Raw genomic sequence first — 18,543 nt, forward strand, 5'->3', positions numbered from 1 at the left:
CTTTCAATGAGTCTCTTGGGAGGTTCAACCATGCGCTTTGGCCTGCACGGCGTCTTGGCACGAGAGCTATGGACAGTTGCTGGCACTTCCAGTTCCACGGTATGCTTCAGGGTGTTGTCTCCGGCTTGCGGCATTGTGTCGGGCTGTTCCACACTTGTCTGGCTTGACATTTGTGGCTTGAGATCGACACGGTTTCTTCTCAGAGACCCTCCATGCTCTGTCTGAACTTCATAAGAGCGTGGTGCCACCTCTTTTTGCACTGAACCATGTAGATTCCAGATGCCTGTCACATGATCTCTGATCCTGACTTGTTCTCCGGGCCTTAATACGCGCAGTTTCCTCGCTCTTTTGTCATGTTGCTGTGTTTGTTTCTCTTTGTCTTTTTCTTTGTCGATTTTGATTTTGTGTGCTCCTTTGGGTGTCAAGAGATTCTCATGCATTGGCAGATTGGTTCTCAGGCGTCGTCCCATTAGCATTTGGGATGGGGACAGGCCGTTCTGCAGTGGCGCACTTCTGTAGATCATCAGGCTGTGATGAAAGTCTTCCTTTCCATCGTGCGCTTTCTTCATGAGACCTTTGACAACTTTGACTGAGCTCTCTGCAAGGCCATTGGACCTAGGGTAATGTGGGCTAGACGTTATGTGCTGAAAACCCCATTCTTTTGCGAAGTCAGCAAATTCACTGCTTGCGAATTGTGGACCATTATCTGATATCAGTTCACATGGGACTCCATGTCTTGCAAATACAGTCTTCAGGAATGCAATGACTGCTTTGCTTGTTGTTGTTTGCAAGGTCGCGACCTCCGGGTAGTTTGAGAGGTAATCTGTCACCACTATATGGCTCTTTCCATGGCAGTCGAACAGATCCGCTCCAACTCTGTAGAATGGTCTACCTGGCACAGGGTAAGTCATAAGTGGTTCTGCCTGCTGTTTGGATCGGTAAGTCAAGCATACTTCACATGAGGCTGTGGTCAGGCCAATGTCTTGGTTCATTCTCGGCCAATACATGGCTTCACGAGCTCTGCGTTTACACTTTTCTTCCCCCAGGTGCCCTTCATGTATCTTCCTGAGCATGTCTTTGCGCATTGAAGATGGAATTACAAACTTGTTGCCCTTGAACACAATGTTGTCGACCACCGTCAGCTCTGTTTTGCAGGTCCAGTAATCTTGAACTCGCTGTGGACAGTCGCTCTTGTGCTCAGGCCAGCCTTGTTTGATCATCCTCTTGAGTTCTGTCAATGTCTCGTCCTTTTCAGTTTCTTGTTTGAGTTGTTCTGTTCTTTCGCTTGACACAGGAAGTGACGTCATGATCATGTCAACGTATGCCTGTATGTCAGCACATTTTTCCTTGTCTGGTTTCTCATGTTTGTCAACAGCCCGTGACAGTGTATCGGCTGCATACATGTATTTTCCTGGTGTATATGTCAATTTCACGTCGTATTTCTGCAGTCGTATTAACATACGCTGTATTCTCAGGGGACAGTCTGTCAATGGCTTGGACATGATGGCGACCAATGGTTTATGGTCTGTCTCTGCTTCTACAGTCTGCCCATATACATACTGGTGGAAACGTTCACATGCATACGTGGTGGCCAGCAATTCCTTCTCGATTTGCGCATAATTGACCTCGGCACTGGTGAGGGATCTCGATGCGTAGGCCACTGGTTGCCATCTTTCCTCGTGCAACTGTAGAAGAACGGCTCCTAAGCCATACTGAGAAGCATCAGCGGAGATTCTTGTCTCTCGTTTAGGATCGTAGAACCTAAGCACTGGCTCTGAGATGAGTATCTTTTTCAGGTTCTGAAAACACTCCTCTTGCTGTTGTAGCCACATCCACTCATTTTTCTGCTCCAGCAACACTCTGAGTGGAGCCGAAATGGTAGACAGCTGGGGTATGAACTTAGCTAGGTAGGTGACCATCCCTAAGAACCGCCTCACCTCGTCCTTGTTCTGGGGCCTCTCCATATTGGTTATGGCTGACGTCTTTCTTGGGTCAGGACTCACCCCTTTCTCAGACACAACATCTCCGATGAACGTAAGTGACTTGACTGCAAATTCACATTTGTCTCTGTTTAGCTTCAGGTTGACACTTCGTGTACGCTCAAGCACTTGTCGTAGCCTTGTGTCATGTTCCTCTCTCGTGGATCCCCACACTATCACGTCATCCATCATGGTTGTGACTCCTGGAATGTGCTCGAATATGGTGTGAATCGACTTGTGATAGACCTCTGGAGCAGATAGGATTCCATATGGAAGACGGAGGAATCTGTATCTTCCTTCTGGCGTGTTGAAAGTACAGAGTCTTGAACTGGCGTCATCGAGCTTCATCTGCCAGAACCCTGAAGACGCATCAAGTTTACTGAACCACTTGGCTCCTGCGAACTGAGACATAATCTCCTCACGGGTTGGCAACTTGAAATGCTCTCGTTTGACTGCTTTATTCAGATCTCTGGGATCCAGGCATGTGCGTAATCCACCATTTTTCTTTTCTACGATGACGAGGGAACTCACCCAATCAGTCGGCTCGTTGATTTTCTGTATGACTTTCAGCTTTTCCATTCTTGCTAATTCTTCCTTCAGTTTTTCTCTCAGTGCAAACGGAACTTTTCGGCAAGCGTGAACTACTGGTGCAACTGTCTCGTCCACGTGTATTTTGTGTTCACCTGGTAAGCAGCCTAGTCCCTCGAAAACATCATTGAACTCTGTCATTAAGGTGTCTTGATCACTGCTGTCTGTGTTCTGTTTGTCTGCTGTCTGCGACGCCACCATGAACACCCTCCTCACGAGATTGAGTTTCTCACATGCAGTTACACCTAGTATTGGTTGCACTTTCTTTTCAACAATCAGCAACTGTGCCTTTAACATCTGGCCTTTGTGTTTGAATGTAGCTATACAGCTGCCTTTAACTGGTACACTTTCTCCTGTGTAGCCTGTCACTTTCATTTTCACTGGATGGATCTTGCTTTTTACTGTCAGCGTTTTGTAATCAGCAAATGACAACAAGTTCACTTGTGCTCCCGTATCCAACTTAAACGGTATTATTGTCTCATTTACAATCACTGGAACAATCCATTCTTCTTTTTCAGCATGGGATGCCTCCACTACATCTACGAAAAACTCATCTGGTTCCTCGTCCACTGTATGCACTTTTTTCTTTGTCTCAGCTGTGCAGCATCTTGCATAATGGTTTCTTTTTCCACAGCTATTGCATGTTTTCCCATAAGCTGGACATGTTCTTGGCGCGTGACTGCCTCCACATTGCTTACAAGTGCCATCCACCATTTTGTCTTTATTTTGTTTAAATTGGCGTTTCTTGTGCTGCTCCTTTGATCTTACTGCATGCACCGCCATTTCTGTTTTGGCCAGTTCTTTGACTTGCTCGCGCGAGCTCTGTGATGCCCTGCACAAGTCTACTGCCTTATCCAAAGTCAGTTCTTTATCTCTTAGCAATCTCTCTCTCAGGCCATTGTCTGCAATTCCACAAACTATGCGGTCCTTTATTAGTGAATCTTTCAGTGCACCGAACTCGCATGTCTTGCTTAAAGTATGCAGTTCTGCCAGGTACAGATCGAAAGCATTGCCAGGTTTTTGGTCACAGGAAAAGAACTTGTATCTCTCAAACGTTATGTTTTTGGTAGGCACAAAGTACTCTTCGAAGTTTTTCAACAGTGCAGGTAGTTTCAGATCAGCGGCTGCAATTTGGAAACTGTTATAAATGTCCAACGCGTCTTCCCCAATTACGTGCAGAAGGATTTGAGCTTGCAATTTATCATCCCCTTGCCCTGCTCCGCTAGCAGCTAGATATATTTCAAATCTCTGCTTGAACCTTTTCCAGTTATCTGCGAGATTTCCACTAAACTGCATGGGTGAGGGTGGACTTAGCTTATCCATGACTGTGGGTCGTCTTTCCGTCCTTCCAGCCGACGAATTTTGCTGCGGTGATTGCGCTGACTCTGGCACCACTTCTTCTCTGTGTTCGCCGAGTTCTCCCGTGCTTTCGTCACTGCTGCTGCTGTTGTTCTCCTCTCTCGCTAGCATTGCACATTTCGCGGCTTCTAGGGCTCGTAGACACGACCTCACGGCTCAAACTCGCTCACTCGTCACTGAAACTCCTCTTATTTTCTCCTTTTCAAAGATTATCCCTCTTCTGACACCATGTTATGCCGTGTAGTGCATTAATGAAAAGACACACACGGTCCGCGTGGGTTTATGCCGAAACTTTACTGATGAACTTGCCAATCCCCGTACATGGTCTCCCAGGTAACCTATCGCCTAGTGCCTTATGGGTAACGTAGTATATTAAAGTAACACATAACAACACAGACGCAGCAAAATGGACTCCATCCTCAAAGTTGTGAATGTCGAGTAAAAGAGCATGTATTCACAAAGCTGGTTGTTCACTCTTATGGCCCCGAGTTGCGCTGTGTTGTTCCCGGTTTGGGGTTGCGACTCCCACATTGGAAAACGAGATGACTGGTTAAAATAGGCGATGGCGGATTTTTTTCGACCCTGTCCGTCAAAATAACGGACTATGAAAAAGTCTAATGCAACCTCTGTTGTGGTATATCGTGATATGTATCGCTATCGGGATATAAAGTAATCCATATCGTGATATACTTTTTTTCCCATATCGCCCAGCCCTAATAATGGAAACGACTGGTGACAGAGCTCATTTTGGCAGTTTGGTTGCATTTATTGACAGACGAGTGAAGAAACTTTCTGATCCCTTGTTTGGTGATATTCAAGATTCATCAGGCGTAGGGGGAAAGGACAACATCAAATTCAAGTTGCAACCCCGAGAACGAGCCAAGGGAAATGTAGTAGCCACCACAGTCGCCTCTATGGATCCACCTGAGGGTGATCTTGTAGAAACAGCAGATTTAGCTACCATCAAAGAACAATAATGCATTTGCTGTGGGCTCAGCCATGCTTTGGAGAAATGCAAGCAATTTCAGAGAAAGGGCCATAAAGAAAAAATGACTCTTTTGAAGGAAAGGGGAGTTTGCTTTGCATGCCTGAGTTTTGGACATCTGAGCCGCCATTGCCACCAGCGTCTGCAGTGTACAGTGTGTGGTCAGCATCACCCTACAATGCTTCATATTCAAAGGCATCCTACAACCACAGAGCAGGCAAAGGGTCAACCAAGTGAAGAGTTGACCTCGTTGAAAGCATGTAGCCTAACAGGGGCCGGCAAGGAAAGATGCGCTCTATCTATCCTGCCTGTTAAGGTGAAATCAGCAAAGGGGAATAGAGTCATTCACACCTATGCCTTTCTGGATTCAGGTAGCTCTGCTACATTCTGCTCAGAAGATCTAATGCAGAAATTGAATGTTACAGGCAGGAAAACTAACCTCTTGTTACGAACTATGGGCCAAGAGAAAACCGTATCTGCACATTCATTAACTGACTTGGAGATAACTGGCCTGGACAATAACGACTTCCATATGCTTCCAGAGGTGTTTACACAGAAAGAGATGCCAGTGACAGTAGAAGACATGGTAACACCTGGAAACTTGACTAAATGGCCATATCTGTCCAGGGCTGTACGCTTAGCTTTTTCACTAGGAGCACAGGTGCTCCTAAATGAAAAAATTTAGGAGCATAGATAAAAATTTAGGAGCAAAAATTTCTTGATGCAATTTTATTATTAACAAAGACACATACTGTTCAAGGAGTACCTTTTCCACACACAAACACACATTTTATATGATTCTATGTATTTAGTTAATTGTTTTTACTTCTTTTTCTATCATTAGTTACACCTCACACACACACAACATCTCGGTCCCACTTTTATTAAAGAGCTGCCCTTTCTCCCTTTTGCCTAAAAAAACTAAATGTTATTGCCCTTTGTGGAATGTGGTTGCATTTACTTCCAACTGAGGTTGTGGTCTCTGAAATGTTGCTGCGTTGGTGTGCAGAGCCACAATATAGAAAAGACTCCTCCAAATAATATTTTGATCCCATATTTGGTTTTTAAATAATAATAATAATAACAGCAAAGTAATCAGTAGCAGCATTCAAATGACTGTAAGGGCAGAGAAGTGCAACTTTTTCTCTTTGAAATGTAGAAAATGTCAGTGTAGAATAGAGTGTAATGGAAATACTTTAGTTTTCCACGTCATTAAAAAAGAAAATGCACATGAAAATGAAGTTTTGCCCTGGGTAGCATTAATATTACGCACATGAAAAGGAAACTGAGTAAAGAGGACATTTGCAATCACTTTCCATTCCTGCCAGTGTTGTGTTGTCTGCTACCATAAATAACTCAACTGTCCCCCTTTGACAACCCAGTGCTCCTAATCTCTCCTGCTGGTGCCCAGAGTCAGGACTAAACAAGGTGAGGCTGCATTTCAGTTTTATGCCCCTAAAATCTGGAACAGTCTTCCAGAAGATATGAGACAGGCCTCAACTCTGACAATGTTTAAATCCAGGCTGAAAACAGTTCTATTTAGCTGTGCATATGACACCTGAAAGTATTTTATCTGCACTCTTCACTTTTTAATTAATTAATGATTATTTTAATGGGTTTTAAATTTCTTTCTTTTTTAATTTCTTTCTTTTATTTTTTTTATTCCTTTTTAATGGTTTTATTGCCTTCTTGTGATTTTATGTAGCTGTAAAGCACTTTGAATTGCCCTGTGTATGAATTGTGCTCTATAAATAAAATTGCCTTGCCTTGCCTTGCCTACACCAGTGTGACAGATCCAAATGACAGAGGAGGCAATAAAAGTTGGGCTTCATAGGTATCCTGGTTAGTACAGCAGGTAGAGAGCAGCACGACATGGCTTCACCTTCAGCTCTGCCTGGTGACAGAGCGCTAACTGCTACACACCTTCAGCACAAAAAACTCACTTTTCTCTCAGTTGGCGGACGTTTCTCCCCACACAAACGCGTCGGACTAACAACCGCACAGATCCTTCCAACATTAAAGTCTTACAGCTGTGTTAGTTAATAGAAACGAGCAGAATCCCCCTCCCCACCCAACCCCGAGTCGACACCGAAACTCGTCTTACCTGTGTGAAGGTTGTCTTCCGGAAGCGGCTAACGTGTCGCTAGCTAAAACAAAGAGCTCCGCTGAACTCGAAGAAAAGCGAATTTGAAACAGACCAGAGACAGAGATCAGAGGGTCTACATTTCCCCGCTCGGTAACATTTAATGATAAAAAAAGGAAATATTAAGTTGTAGACTCTTGTCGATTTGTACAGATGTGGGAATGGTTTTCTCTATATGGTATATTTATTTTAGGAGCAAAATGCGAATGAAAGGGTTGAAATACATACTCGCACATTTGCAACCGTTTTTTTTTTCCCCTCGCACAATCAAATTTTAGGCGCAATATGCGAGCAAACGCTCGCACTGTACAGCCCTGCTGTCCAAAGTACACATTCCAAGCATAGAGGCAAATGTCGACCTGTTAATTGGCACTAATGCTCCTAAGATAATGGAACCCTGGGAGGTCATTAATAGTCGTGGAAATGGACCTTATGCCATCAAGACTGTTTTGGGATGGGTCATCAATGGTCCAATGGCCAGAGCCAATGGTGATGAAGAATTCGAGCCGAAGCGATCTCCTGTCACAGTAAACAGGATCTCCTTATGCAAGCTGGAAAGAATGTTGACGGAGCAGTATAAGGCCAGTGAGGAAAGGGAACTGTCAAGAGAAGATCACAGGTTCCTGGAAATAGCAGTACAGTCAGCCACATGGCAGGAGGGGAGATACTCCTTGAAATTGCCCTTTAAGAAGAAGGACCTCCTTTTGCCTAACAACTTTGCAATTGCAAGGCAAAGGATGCAAGGTTTAAAGAGAAAGTTCTTGAACAATTCAGACCTTCATCAAGAGTACACAGAATACATGAATAAGATTATCAGTAAAGGTTACGCCAAGCAGTTGACTCCTCAGCAGCTGTCTGGAACAAAGGGCAAGCTGTGGTATATCCCACATCATGCGGTCCGCCATCCAAGAAAGGGCTCACTCCGTGTGGTGTTCGATTGTGGAGCAGAAAGAGATTTGAAGCTGGCCGTTGCTGCCTTAAACTGTGCCCAAGTTCAAAGGAACCTTTCTCAAGTTGGAATTAATTGGAGCTTCAATCCACCATCAGCCTCGCACCATGGAGGTGTATGGGAACGAATGATCAGACTGATTCGAAAGGTTCTGAGCTCTGTTCTGCGCCAGCAGACTCTGGACGAGGATGGATTACATACAGTGCTCTGTGAAGTGGAGGCCATTTTAAATGACCGTCCAGTCACTCAGCTCTCAGATGATCCATGTGACCTAGAGCCACTCACTCCTAATCATCTTCTGTTGTTGAAAGGGAAACCAGCGCTACCACCTGGAATGTTTGGACCTCACGATCAGTACGTGAAAAGACGATGGAGGCAGGTTCAGTACGTTGCCAACATCTTCTGGAAACGATGGGTACGAGAGTACTTACCCCTGCTTCAAGAGAGACAAAAGTGGAATCAGAAGAAAAGGAATCTGACCATCGGAGATATTGTGGTGGTGATGGATGTAGCAGCGCCTCGAGGTTCATGGCCTTTGGGCAGAGTTCTGGGGTTTTTTCTAGACAAATGGGGTCATGTGCCCTCTGTGAAATTGCAAACCAAATCTAACATAATTGAGAGGCCTATTACAAAACTGTGTTTGGTACATGAAGTGCAGTAATATTTGTTTTTTTTGTTTCGTTTTTGCTTTTGTTTTGTGAATTGTTATGTTTGCTTACCATAACAATTAGGGGCCGGCGTGTAGCAGCCAATTTGCTACTGCCAAGGTGTAATGTTTGAACTTGTACACTGGGTGTCGCTATGGAGGTTCAGGTATAAAGGTAGGAGCATTGTTGTTGATGTTAGGTGTTGACCCGGAAGGGCAAATGGCTTTTGACCGTTACCTGTCTGTGGTATAGCAGCCTGATTTTAATGGATAGCGTTTTAATGGAATAAACAAAACAACACTTTCGCATAGAAGATGCCTTTGTGGACTTCGTTATTAACGCGTCAGCCAGGTCATTCCTGGGTCACACAATAGCTCAAGGTGAGCTCCTATAACAGTATCTGTAAAGCACTTTGAATCACCTTGTTGGTGAATTGTGCTGTACAAATAAACTTGCCCTGCCCTGTCTTGTCTATAGGCGCACATACTGTAGATTCACGCCCAAATTAATTTGTTCAGTTATACAATCAGAGAGATAGATTCCAACTCTAAACACATAATAGATGCATCAGGGAAACAGTCATACTTTTAATATTTTTAAACAATAAGATTAACTTCTTAACAACTGCTCTCCTAAAATTTACCAATGATATACAGTCGGCATCTGATAGCAATATGCATACAGGTGCTATGTTCATTGACCTTTCTCAAGCATTTGATATGGTTGATCACCATCTCCTTTTAGACAAACTACATGCTGTTGGTCTCTCTACAGACTCTTTGCTATTTTTCAACTCTTTTCTTCATCATAGATGTCAATGTGTTTTTTTTCAGGGCAGCCAGTCAGACTTTAAGACTATTGACAAAGGTGTACCGCAAGGTTCATCTTCAGGCCCTTTATTATTCTCTATTTTTATCAATGACCCCCCACAAATCTGTTCTGAGTGTCAAATTCACTTATATGCAGATGACGCAGTAATATACTCCTCCAGTTCAGACATTTCACAAATTCAATATTCAATACAATCTGATTTTAATCTAGTCCAAAAATGGCTCTCTGTCAATAGGCGTCTTTTGAATAACAATAAATCATATCGTATGTTGTTTTATATGAGACAAAATCCTTTGCCTTTGATAAACAATTGATATATGAACTACATGGATGGTACAGCACTAGACAAAGTGGATTAATTTAAATATTTAGGCCTTTGGCTAGACTCTCAGCTATCTTTTAAACCTCATATCAACCTAATCACAAAGAAAATTTATGGTCGTCGTAAGTCACTTTACCGTTCTGTTGAATGTTTTTTTTTGCAAGTCCGAAGAAGAATTGTGACACAATTGGTGCTGCCAATCCTTGACTATGCTGATGTTATTTATAGCAACACCCCAGAAACAAATCTTTGTCCTCTAAACACTTTGTATAATAGTCTTTGTTAGAGGTGCACCGAATATTCGGCAACCGAAAATATTCGGCCGAAAACGCAAAAAAAAACACATTCGGCTTTCGGCCGAAAGCCAAATGAGTGGCCGAATCGGAGGCCGAATAGTGGTGACGCAAAATTATCCACAGACGGCGGAGTCGACAGAACCAAACTCATCTGTAAACTCTGCCAATATGCCGCCCATTGATTCAATGTGAGACTCCGGTTCTTTTCACAAACGCCACATCAACACCGTAGAACTAAATGTTCGAGTAAACAAAATAAAAGACAACATTAGTTGTTGTAATCATTAAAGAAATAGCACTCTTAGCATTTTCGCTGGTACCAATAAATAATCAAAGTAATACTGGCCACTTTAGCTGCTTCTCAACCAGCGGCAGAGTCATTCCCCAGAGGCAATCTGCAGGGTCAGAACTGGGATTCTTTAACTTACACTTCTCCTCTGCATCACATTCACCCAGTTACAGCAAACACCACAAAGTATGGAGTGATGAAATAAAAATAAACTAGCAGGTAACATCACGCTACAGGTGCTCCTCGGTCTCTGTGTGAAGCTAACGGAGCTAACCGGCGCTACTTCCTGTTTTACTTGTTTCAACATAAAAGCATGTATTTCAAAATACATTTTTAAAAAACTCCTGCATTTACAGCCAAGTTGAATTGTCTTCTCACCGTAGTAGTTTCAGTCTAAAATATCACTAAAAGGCAAAACACACAAACTACAAAAAATGCTGCCACTGTTCCTGAAGGAGCAGGCTACCTAGACTCTATGCCAAAAAGGACACTCAGATAATTTGTTATATTGCATGTTTTTACATTTTTGTGTTGGAACGCGTTTATAATATGTTGTATTTTTTATTGTTGTATGAAATGAATGAAAAAAAACCCAGAATGAATTGAAAATGGGAATTAATTAAACTTATCTCTAGCTATTAGTAATAACTTTTGAAGATTTCAAATAAACATTTATTTTCTTTGAAAAACATGTCTAAACATTTATTGTAAGGCGTAGATTTAAGCAATGTTTAAAAATGGTGAAAAATCTAACTTTTGTTAACTTAACTGAACTGTAATATTCGGTTTCGGTTTCGGTATTCGGCCAAGTGATTAATTATTATTCGGTTTCGGTTTCGGCCACAAATTTTCATTTCGGTGCACCTCTAGTCTTTGTAGATTTGTTCTGAGGTGCCCATACAGGACCCACCTCTGTCTAATGTACGAGTCCTTGAATTGGCTGACTCCCAAGGCTAGAAGGAAATTTCATTGGTCATTATTTACTTTTAAGTGTATCTATTTTAATTTCCTTCAGTATCTAAAACTATATATTATACCTTTCTATTCACAGTACAGCTGAAGGCATACTGATCATTTATTTTTCTATACTCCAAGAATCAGGAAAGAAATTGGTCGCTGCACATTTAAGTTTAAAGCTCCATCAGACTGGAATAAACTACCGCAATCACTCAGATCTATCACCTCTTTTCATATCTTTAAATCATCTTTATTTACTCATTGTCAAACATCCTGCTCTTGTTTTTGATTTTGTTTTTCTGTTGGACTCAGTCTGTATGGACGCACTCGCCTGTTCCTTGTGCTCGAGTACCTTATATTTAGATTTATCTACTGGGCTTTACTTTATACCTTAATGTTGTGTACACTATGTGTGTATGTACTGTATAGTATGTAAGAATATATATGTACATGTGTACACATGTACTGCTTGGTGGATGGCTAGGCTTGGGGGAGCATTAAGGTGTATGTGTGTAGTATGGGTGTCTTTGTGTTTAAAATGTTTTGGACTTACCTTTGATTATGATCTCATACTACTGACAATTATATTTATGTTTTTGTAAGGACCCCCTCGAAAATGAGATGATGCATCTCAAGGGGCTATCCTTGAAATAATCAAATAAACAAATAAGTAAGCTTGGCCTCTTTTAATTGTTTTTTGTCTCCGTTCGAAACACCTGTCATTCATTCAGGCGTGCAGAGCATTTTCTCACAGACTTTAGCTAAAGGCATAACGGGAAGCGAGTATTGTTCATACCCTCCTCAAAAATATTAGCTTACTCGGCTGTTGTTGTAGTACCCAATGAGAAGCCTAATTCGAAAGCATTATTAATGCATAAAGCAAAAATGCACTCAAGTATCATGTTGCAGAAATATAAGTTACTGGATTGTGTCAACCTGGAATCTGAAAAATCTTGCTGAAGCCAATTAATTGAGATAATAGATGGCAGACTGATCATTAAGTGAAAAAAAACTTTATTTAATGCTCCAAGCTCCATTGATACGGCATTTGTGTGAACTAAATGTAAACTGTTTGTGAATAAGAGATAGATCAGATTAAAATATCACTTAGTAAATACCATCCTTCTGTTTGGCATGGTGGTGGTTGCATCATGCTAGAAGTAGATGCCTGAGGACTAAGCCCCTGTGAAGACCTGCACATCACAGTTCTTTAACATTTAACTCTAAAACCATTTTCAAGTACACTGCTGGTTCCACAAGAGAGGGGCCTGATAACCAAAGGCTCTACCTGCCATTCTACTTTTAGAAACACCAACAACCACACATAAGCCTGCAGTCAGAGAGTGAAGTGCTCTGTTGGGAAAGTGCTGAATTTTGTGACCTTTAAGATTTGATGAAGCTTGATCATTAAGAGCTTTATATGTGAGGAGAAGAGGATGAGATTCTATTCTTGGAGATTGGAGAATACGATCTATTCTACTAGTTTTCATAAGAACTCTCGCTGCAGAATTTTGGATCAAGTTCTTGTGGTCTTCCTGCATAAATAAAAAAGTCCCAAGTAGCCCCAGTGTACAACGACATACTTTGTTTCTCTGGAAACTTTGTTGTACATTTGAATCTAGAATCTAGTAGACTGAGTTAAAACTGATCCTTGTGTTGATCCTAGAAGCTTTTGAATTTCACGTATTGGTCCCTCGAATAGAAAAGCTTTTTTGCCACATTAAGGTTAAATGTCAGGGCAGTTTGGATTGCCTATTTCATCTCTTTGTGTAATTCAGCCAGAAATGTTAAAAGGAACTTTGAGCTCCCTAAGCACCTGAGTAGTGGCTTTTTTGGGCATCTACAAATGACTAAATTGCGAGATTAAAATGCACATACTGAAGAATGTATTGTATGTATGTACTGAGTTTGGGAATATTCAGCAAAAGCATTCGATATTTTTGCCCTTGAGATCTGCACGTTCCTCTCCTCAGCTGAGTCCTATTCCTATCAGCCAGTCACTTTCCCTCATGTGATCTGAACGATTGCTGTTTTTGCTTCTTTGCAGATAAACTCTGTCCTCTCTGTGACGCAACCCTCCCTGTCCCTGTTGATGATGTCGTCACCTCCAGCAAAGTCATTGACTGTCTCGCCCTCCCCCAGATCCCAGCTGTCTCCTTGCACAGCCCTGGATTCTCTGTCCATATCCTCTCTCCTGTCTGGGGATCTGGATGATGAAGGAGAGGGAGGACGAGGAGGAGCAGGGGAGCAGGAAGGACTGGCAGACTTGGAGGTGAACCCATATGATGGTTTGCCCTTTTCGTCACGCTACTACACCCTTCTTGAAGAGAGGCAACAGCTTCCTGTATGGAAGCTCAGGCAGAGTCTACTGGAGCATCTGGAGAGCCACAACATGCTGCTGCTTAGTGCACCCAGTGGAGCTGGAAAAAGCACTCAGGTAATCAGGGAATAATAGGGCTTTGATCTCAATGTCAGAATCTCATCCTCTGGAGCTGAGCCTTCCAGGTCCAAAAGGGATTCGAATTTGGCGGCAATCTCATCAACATCTATTCTTGCACCAATTGGATAAGACATGTAGCTGGCAACAGGCTCGATGGATGCAAAGTCAGTAAAACGCCTCTCAAACTCTGACGAGATGCTCTGAACACGCTCCTCATAACGTGCACTGTCCAGCTGTGTCACACCTTTGCCTTGACGTTGTAGTTCTGCTGCATGTGAGGGAAGCTGCGCAGGTTACCAGCTGCAGCCTGCTGGACATCAGCTGTAGCTTTTAAACGTGTTCACTGAACTCATCGTGTTGACAACATCTTTACCCTGCAGCTCTAAATTTAATTCATTGAGCTCGCCAGTGAGATCAGTGAGGAAAGATTCGTCTAAAAGCCACTGGTGGTCCTCTAGCTTTGTATGGTAATCCACATGTTTTAAAAGCTTTAGGAAGTCCTTGATTTCAGGCAGCAGCTCCGTAAATCTGGCCAAAAATTTACCTCTGCTGAACCACCTAACATCCGTGTGAAGCAGCAGGTCTGTGTGCTCAGCATCATTCTCCTCCAAGTGAGCACGGAAAAGCCTTCTCTGCAGACTCCTGGCACGAACTGAACACACAATCTTCATCACAGTATCCATCACTTCTTTCATATTTAAAATCTTTCCACACAACGCTGGTTGGTGAATTATACAATGATGATTCAGGAAATCCAGGAAAGATTCACTTTCTTTGCACAGTGCAATGAACCCACTGGTGCAGCCCAACATAGCAGGCGCCCCATCAGTTGTGATGGAGATCAGCTTGAAGAGCGGCAGTTTTGTCTCACCAACAAATCCCATTAAGGCATTGAAAACATCCTCACCTCTGGTGTGTCCTTTTAATGAAGCTCTTCCTTGGTGCTCATGTCTTCAAAAACCATCCTGATGAAAACACACAATTGTGCCACATCCACCATATCAGTCGACTTGTCAAATTGGAGGGAAAAGCACTCACAGGCGCCCATATCCTCCCTCGGTTGCTCCTCCACAGCCACAGCCATTCCCTTGCATCGCCTTGTGGTAGTATTGCGGGAGAGTTGCACTTCTTCAATGGCCTTCACGATCTCTGTTTTATTTTTAAAGTCGTCAAAAAGGCTATTGATAGAATAATGAGTTTTCAAAAAGGCAAAAGAGTGGCAAAACTATTGTTTTGCCCCCTCCGAACTGAATAATGGGGGTGCATTTGGCTGTAGCTCAGGAAGAATAGCAGTCACCTACCATAGGAAGGTTGGTGGTTGAACTCCCGGCTTCCATGGGCCACATGTGGAAGCGTCCTTGGGCAAGACACCAAACCCCACATTGCCTACCGATGGGTTGGGTGTATGAATGTGTGTGAACGCATTGGAGAAAGCGCTGCGTAATACTTAGGACTGAGGTGTGCTTTGTGAGTGAATGTGGCATGTAGTGTGAAAGAGCTTTGAGTGGTTAACTCGATTACAAAGGCACAACACAAGTCCAGTTGCTCCATTCCTTTGGTGCCTATGTGGACCTGCTGTGTGAGCTGAAGTATCTTTATGTACAAAGATCTGTGGCAGTATGAGTTTCCCTCAGGTTTGCTACAGTCAAGCTCTGACACATCTTAAGAATTAAGGATGATTACAGGTTTGCTTGGCTTTGCTCTCTAAAGCCTGGTTTATAGTCGGTAACGCAAGACTCAAAGCAAGACGCAAGAAGAAACGCAAGCCCTTGCGCGGTTGCAAGCCCCCCCTTGCGTGCTTGCCTGTGTCACCTCAATTTTCTAAACTTCACGCAAGACAAGACGCAAGAAGCGAGCAGAGCTATAGAGTAGCCACTCTGGACGCGAGCACAAGCCACTATCTACATCACATCCGGCGGCGTGTTCATCTTCCGGTTTCATCCCCTAATAAAACACCGCTGTTTTTTTTCTTTTTGTAAGTGCATTATGAAGGTCATCTTCTTCTTATTATTATTATTATTCCTATGCTCCCCCTGGCTATCTTCTTTTTGGCGTTATGCTCACATTTGTAAACTGTTATTTTGTTGAATTACTAATAAAGTTAAAAAAAAAAAAAAAAAAGACCGCTGTTTTCAAACGCCAAGGTAGAAAGTGAAGAAGAAGAAGAAGCATGAATCCCATAGACATAATATATTATATATATTATGTCTATGATGAATCCACTCGAAGAGAGACTTGCCGAAGAGGTCCTGGCGGTGAATTTCCTTTACGGTGCGTTCACACCAAACGCGATGCGAATATTCGCACCGCCTTCATCGCGCGATCGTTGCCGCAGGTGTAAATTAAATTCCATCGCCTCAAATGCCTCTTTCGCGCGAGTAAAAAACGAGTGAATAGCTCAAGGGGCTATCCATGGCTGATCGCGTCCTTGTACCTGCTGTGGCAGTCCGAGATTCGTCTGAAACACACACGCCATCGTGTCTGGATCAGTGACATCATCCGGTGGTGCATTCAGCTAGGATAATTTCATCGCCTTCTCCAGGAGTTCCGTCTGGATGACGGCCGCCTCCAGCAGCACCCCAGGCCCACCAGGACCCAGCCCGACGACCCGCTCGGGAGGACCGGCGCCTGCAGCCGGCGTCCCGCCGAGAGATCACGGCACCAATCCTCCCGAGCAGGCCACCAAACTGGGTCCCGGCGAGCCTGAAACACCGCTGGAAGCGGCCGCCACGGGAGGATCGGTGCCGTGATCTCTCGGCGGGACGCCGGCTGCAGGCGCTCCGCAGCTGGGCCGCGGCTCCGTTTCAGCTGCGGGGCGCCTGTGGTTGGTGTCCTGCCGAGAGATCGCGGCGCCGGTCCTCCCGAGCGGGTCGTCGGGCTGGGTCCTGGTGGGCCTGGGGTGCCGCTGGAGGCGGCTGTCATCCAGACGGAACTCCTGGAGAAGGCGGTGATTTAATTTTTTTATTTTATTTAGTCAGGGACCATGTGCAAAGTACATTAATTACAAAGTAAAGAGATGACCTGCACCAGATTGTAGCTTAGAAGCTAATTTCCATCTGCAGTCCCATCTGCATGTCACAGACACGACTCCATTTCAGCTGCGGAGCGCCTGTCCATCTGTCTCCACGTCACTGTCGTCCAGAATCTCAACGCTGATAGGCTGTCTGGCGCGAATATTTCGCCAAAGTTGGATTTTTTGAACTCGCGCGAATCGCATATTTTCACTCGCGCGGCGGCCACCGCATCACCGCACCGCCTCACCGCTCCTCACCGCGCCGCCCCACCGCGCCGCCCCACCGCGCCTCATCGCACCGCCGGCTCGAATCCGCGTCTAATCGCGTCTTTGCATTGACTTTGTATGTAATCGCGTCGCCCGACCGCGTCTGGTGTGAACGCACCGTTAATCGTAGTAGGCTTGTTAGTGCTGGGCGGTATACCGGTTCACACCGAATACCGGTTTATAATTTCGTTATGATATGAATTTTTAATATACCGCCATACCGGTGTATTTGATTACACAACGGGGGAACCCTGCGTCGCGCGACATTGTTTGAGACGGGACCCTTTTCAGTGTTGCGCTTCTAAACACGCATGTTTACTGTCTATTTTTAACGCTATTTAAAAAATACTGGTATTCGTTAAGCTGCATTTCCTTTCCCTGCTCTCCCTCCGTCTCTGTCAGTCACGCGTCTCTCTCACATAGCCTACTCACACACTCACACACACACACACACACACACAGCCCCTCCCCTCCGTGCACACCGCGTGTGTCTCCATCAGCGAGATCATCCCTGGGAAGCATGGAAGCTTGCTAGCTTCAGCGTCGCGTTAGATTAGCTCCCATTAAAAAGTCCTACAAAAATATTTTATATTTTTAATACAATGTTGTCCCGTCCCGACCCGACCCGTCCCATAGCAAACAAGCGATTACGCCTTCTTTATAAAGTTAACTAGTTGCAAGTTTGCCGTTTAAAAAAAAAAAAAAAATGTAGTTGGGTTGTCGAGGTCTAAACACTAGCAGCTGTGAATCAAATAAATTAGGTTTTTTAAACTCTTACACTGAATGTTTGCTGCTTCAATCCAGAAAAATATTTTCCGCGATTGAAAAAGAGGATGAGGAGCAGCCTGAACCGGAGGTATCAGTCTGAAACAGAGCTGAACAGTCCGACCAGTGTAATTAATGTTATTAATTTGTTTACAATGAAGATGTGAATATTAATACAATAAAGTTCTGTGTGACCAATTATTAACAAAGGAATTATTTTGAAGAATTTTTATTTTAATTTTTAATTCTGTTCTCAATCTGTAGAAAATGCTGTGAACACCTAATTATGCATGAAAAAAAAAATACCGTGATATACCGTGAAACCGTGATACCATGAAAAAATAGCGTGATATGTATTTTTGGTCATACCGCCCAGCACTAAGGCTTGTCATTGAAAAAACCCGCTACTCCACCTACTGTCCTGGCGCAGCACACGCAAGCGCCAGCAAAGCTAAATGAAGCATAAACGTCTCGAGCCATTAACACAAGCGCAAGAAGCAAGCGCAAGGGCAGTTAAAAGAAGTATAACTCGGCCTTTACTCTCACTCTTCCCGGGCCTTTGAGCCTTTCCCTGTGATGCCCTAGTTATTATAGTAGCTTCTGCTCAGCACCTCTCCCCTCGGGTTAATGAATGACTAATTTAAACCACTCCAATAGATTCACTCTGCCCTGTTGTAACCTAAGGGACAATCCGGGCTTCTCTTTAAGCACCT

At 43.7% G+C, this 18,543-nt stretch overlaps 1 protein-coding gene across 1 annotated transcript in view; it reads left to right on the forward strand.

Moving 5' to 3' along the window:
* dqx1 (DEAQ box RNA-dependent ATPase 1) overlaps positions 1-18,543 on the forward strand; it is a 46,293-nt gene that overhangs the window by 8,337 nt on the left and 19,413 nt on the right. The window contains exon 2 of the mRNA XM_075456365.1: positions 13,393-13,782. Within this exon, the coding sequence (XP_075312480.1) occupies positions 13,438-13,782 (345 nt within the window). The 5' untranslated portion in view covers positions 13,393-13,437. The remainder of the gene's footprint in view (positions 1-13,392; positions 13,783-18,543) is intronic.

The sequence above is a fragment of the Odontesthes bonariensis genome, chromosome 22, assembly GCF_027942865.1.
Source record: "Odontesthes bonariensis isolate fOdoBon6 chromosome 22, fOdoBon6.hap1, whole genome shotgun sequence".
Classification (NCBI taxonomy): domain Eukaryota; kingdom Metazoa; phylum Chordata; class Actinopteri; order Atheriniformes; family Atherinopsidae; genus Odontesthes; species Odontesthes bonariensis.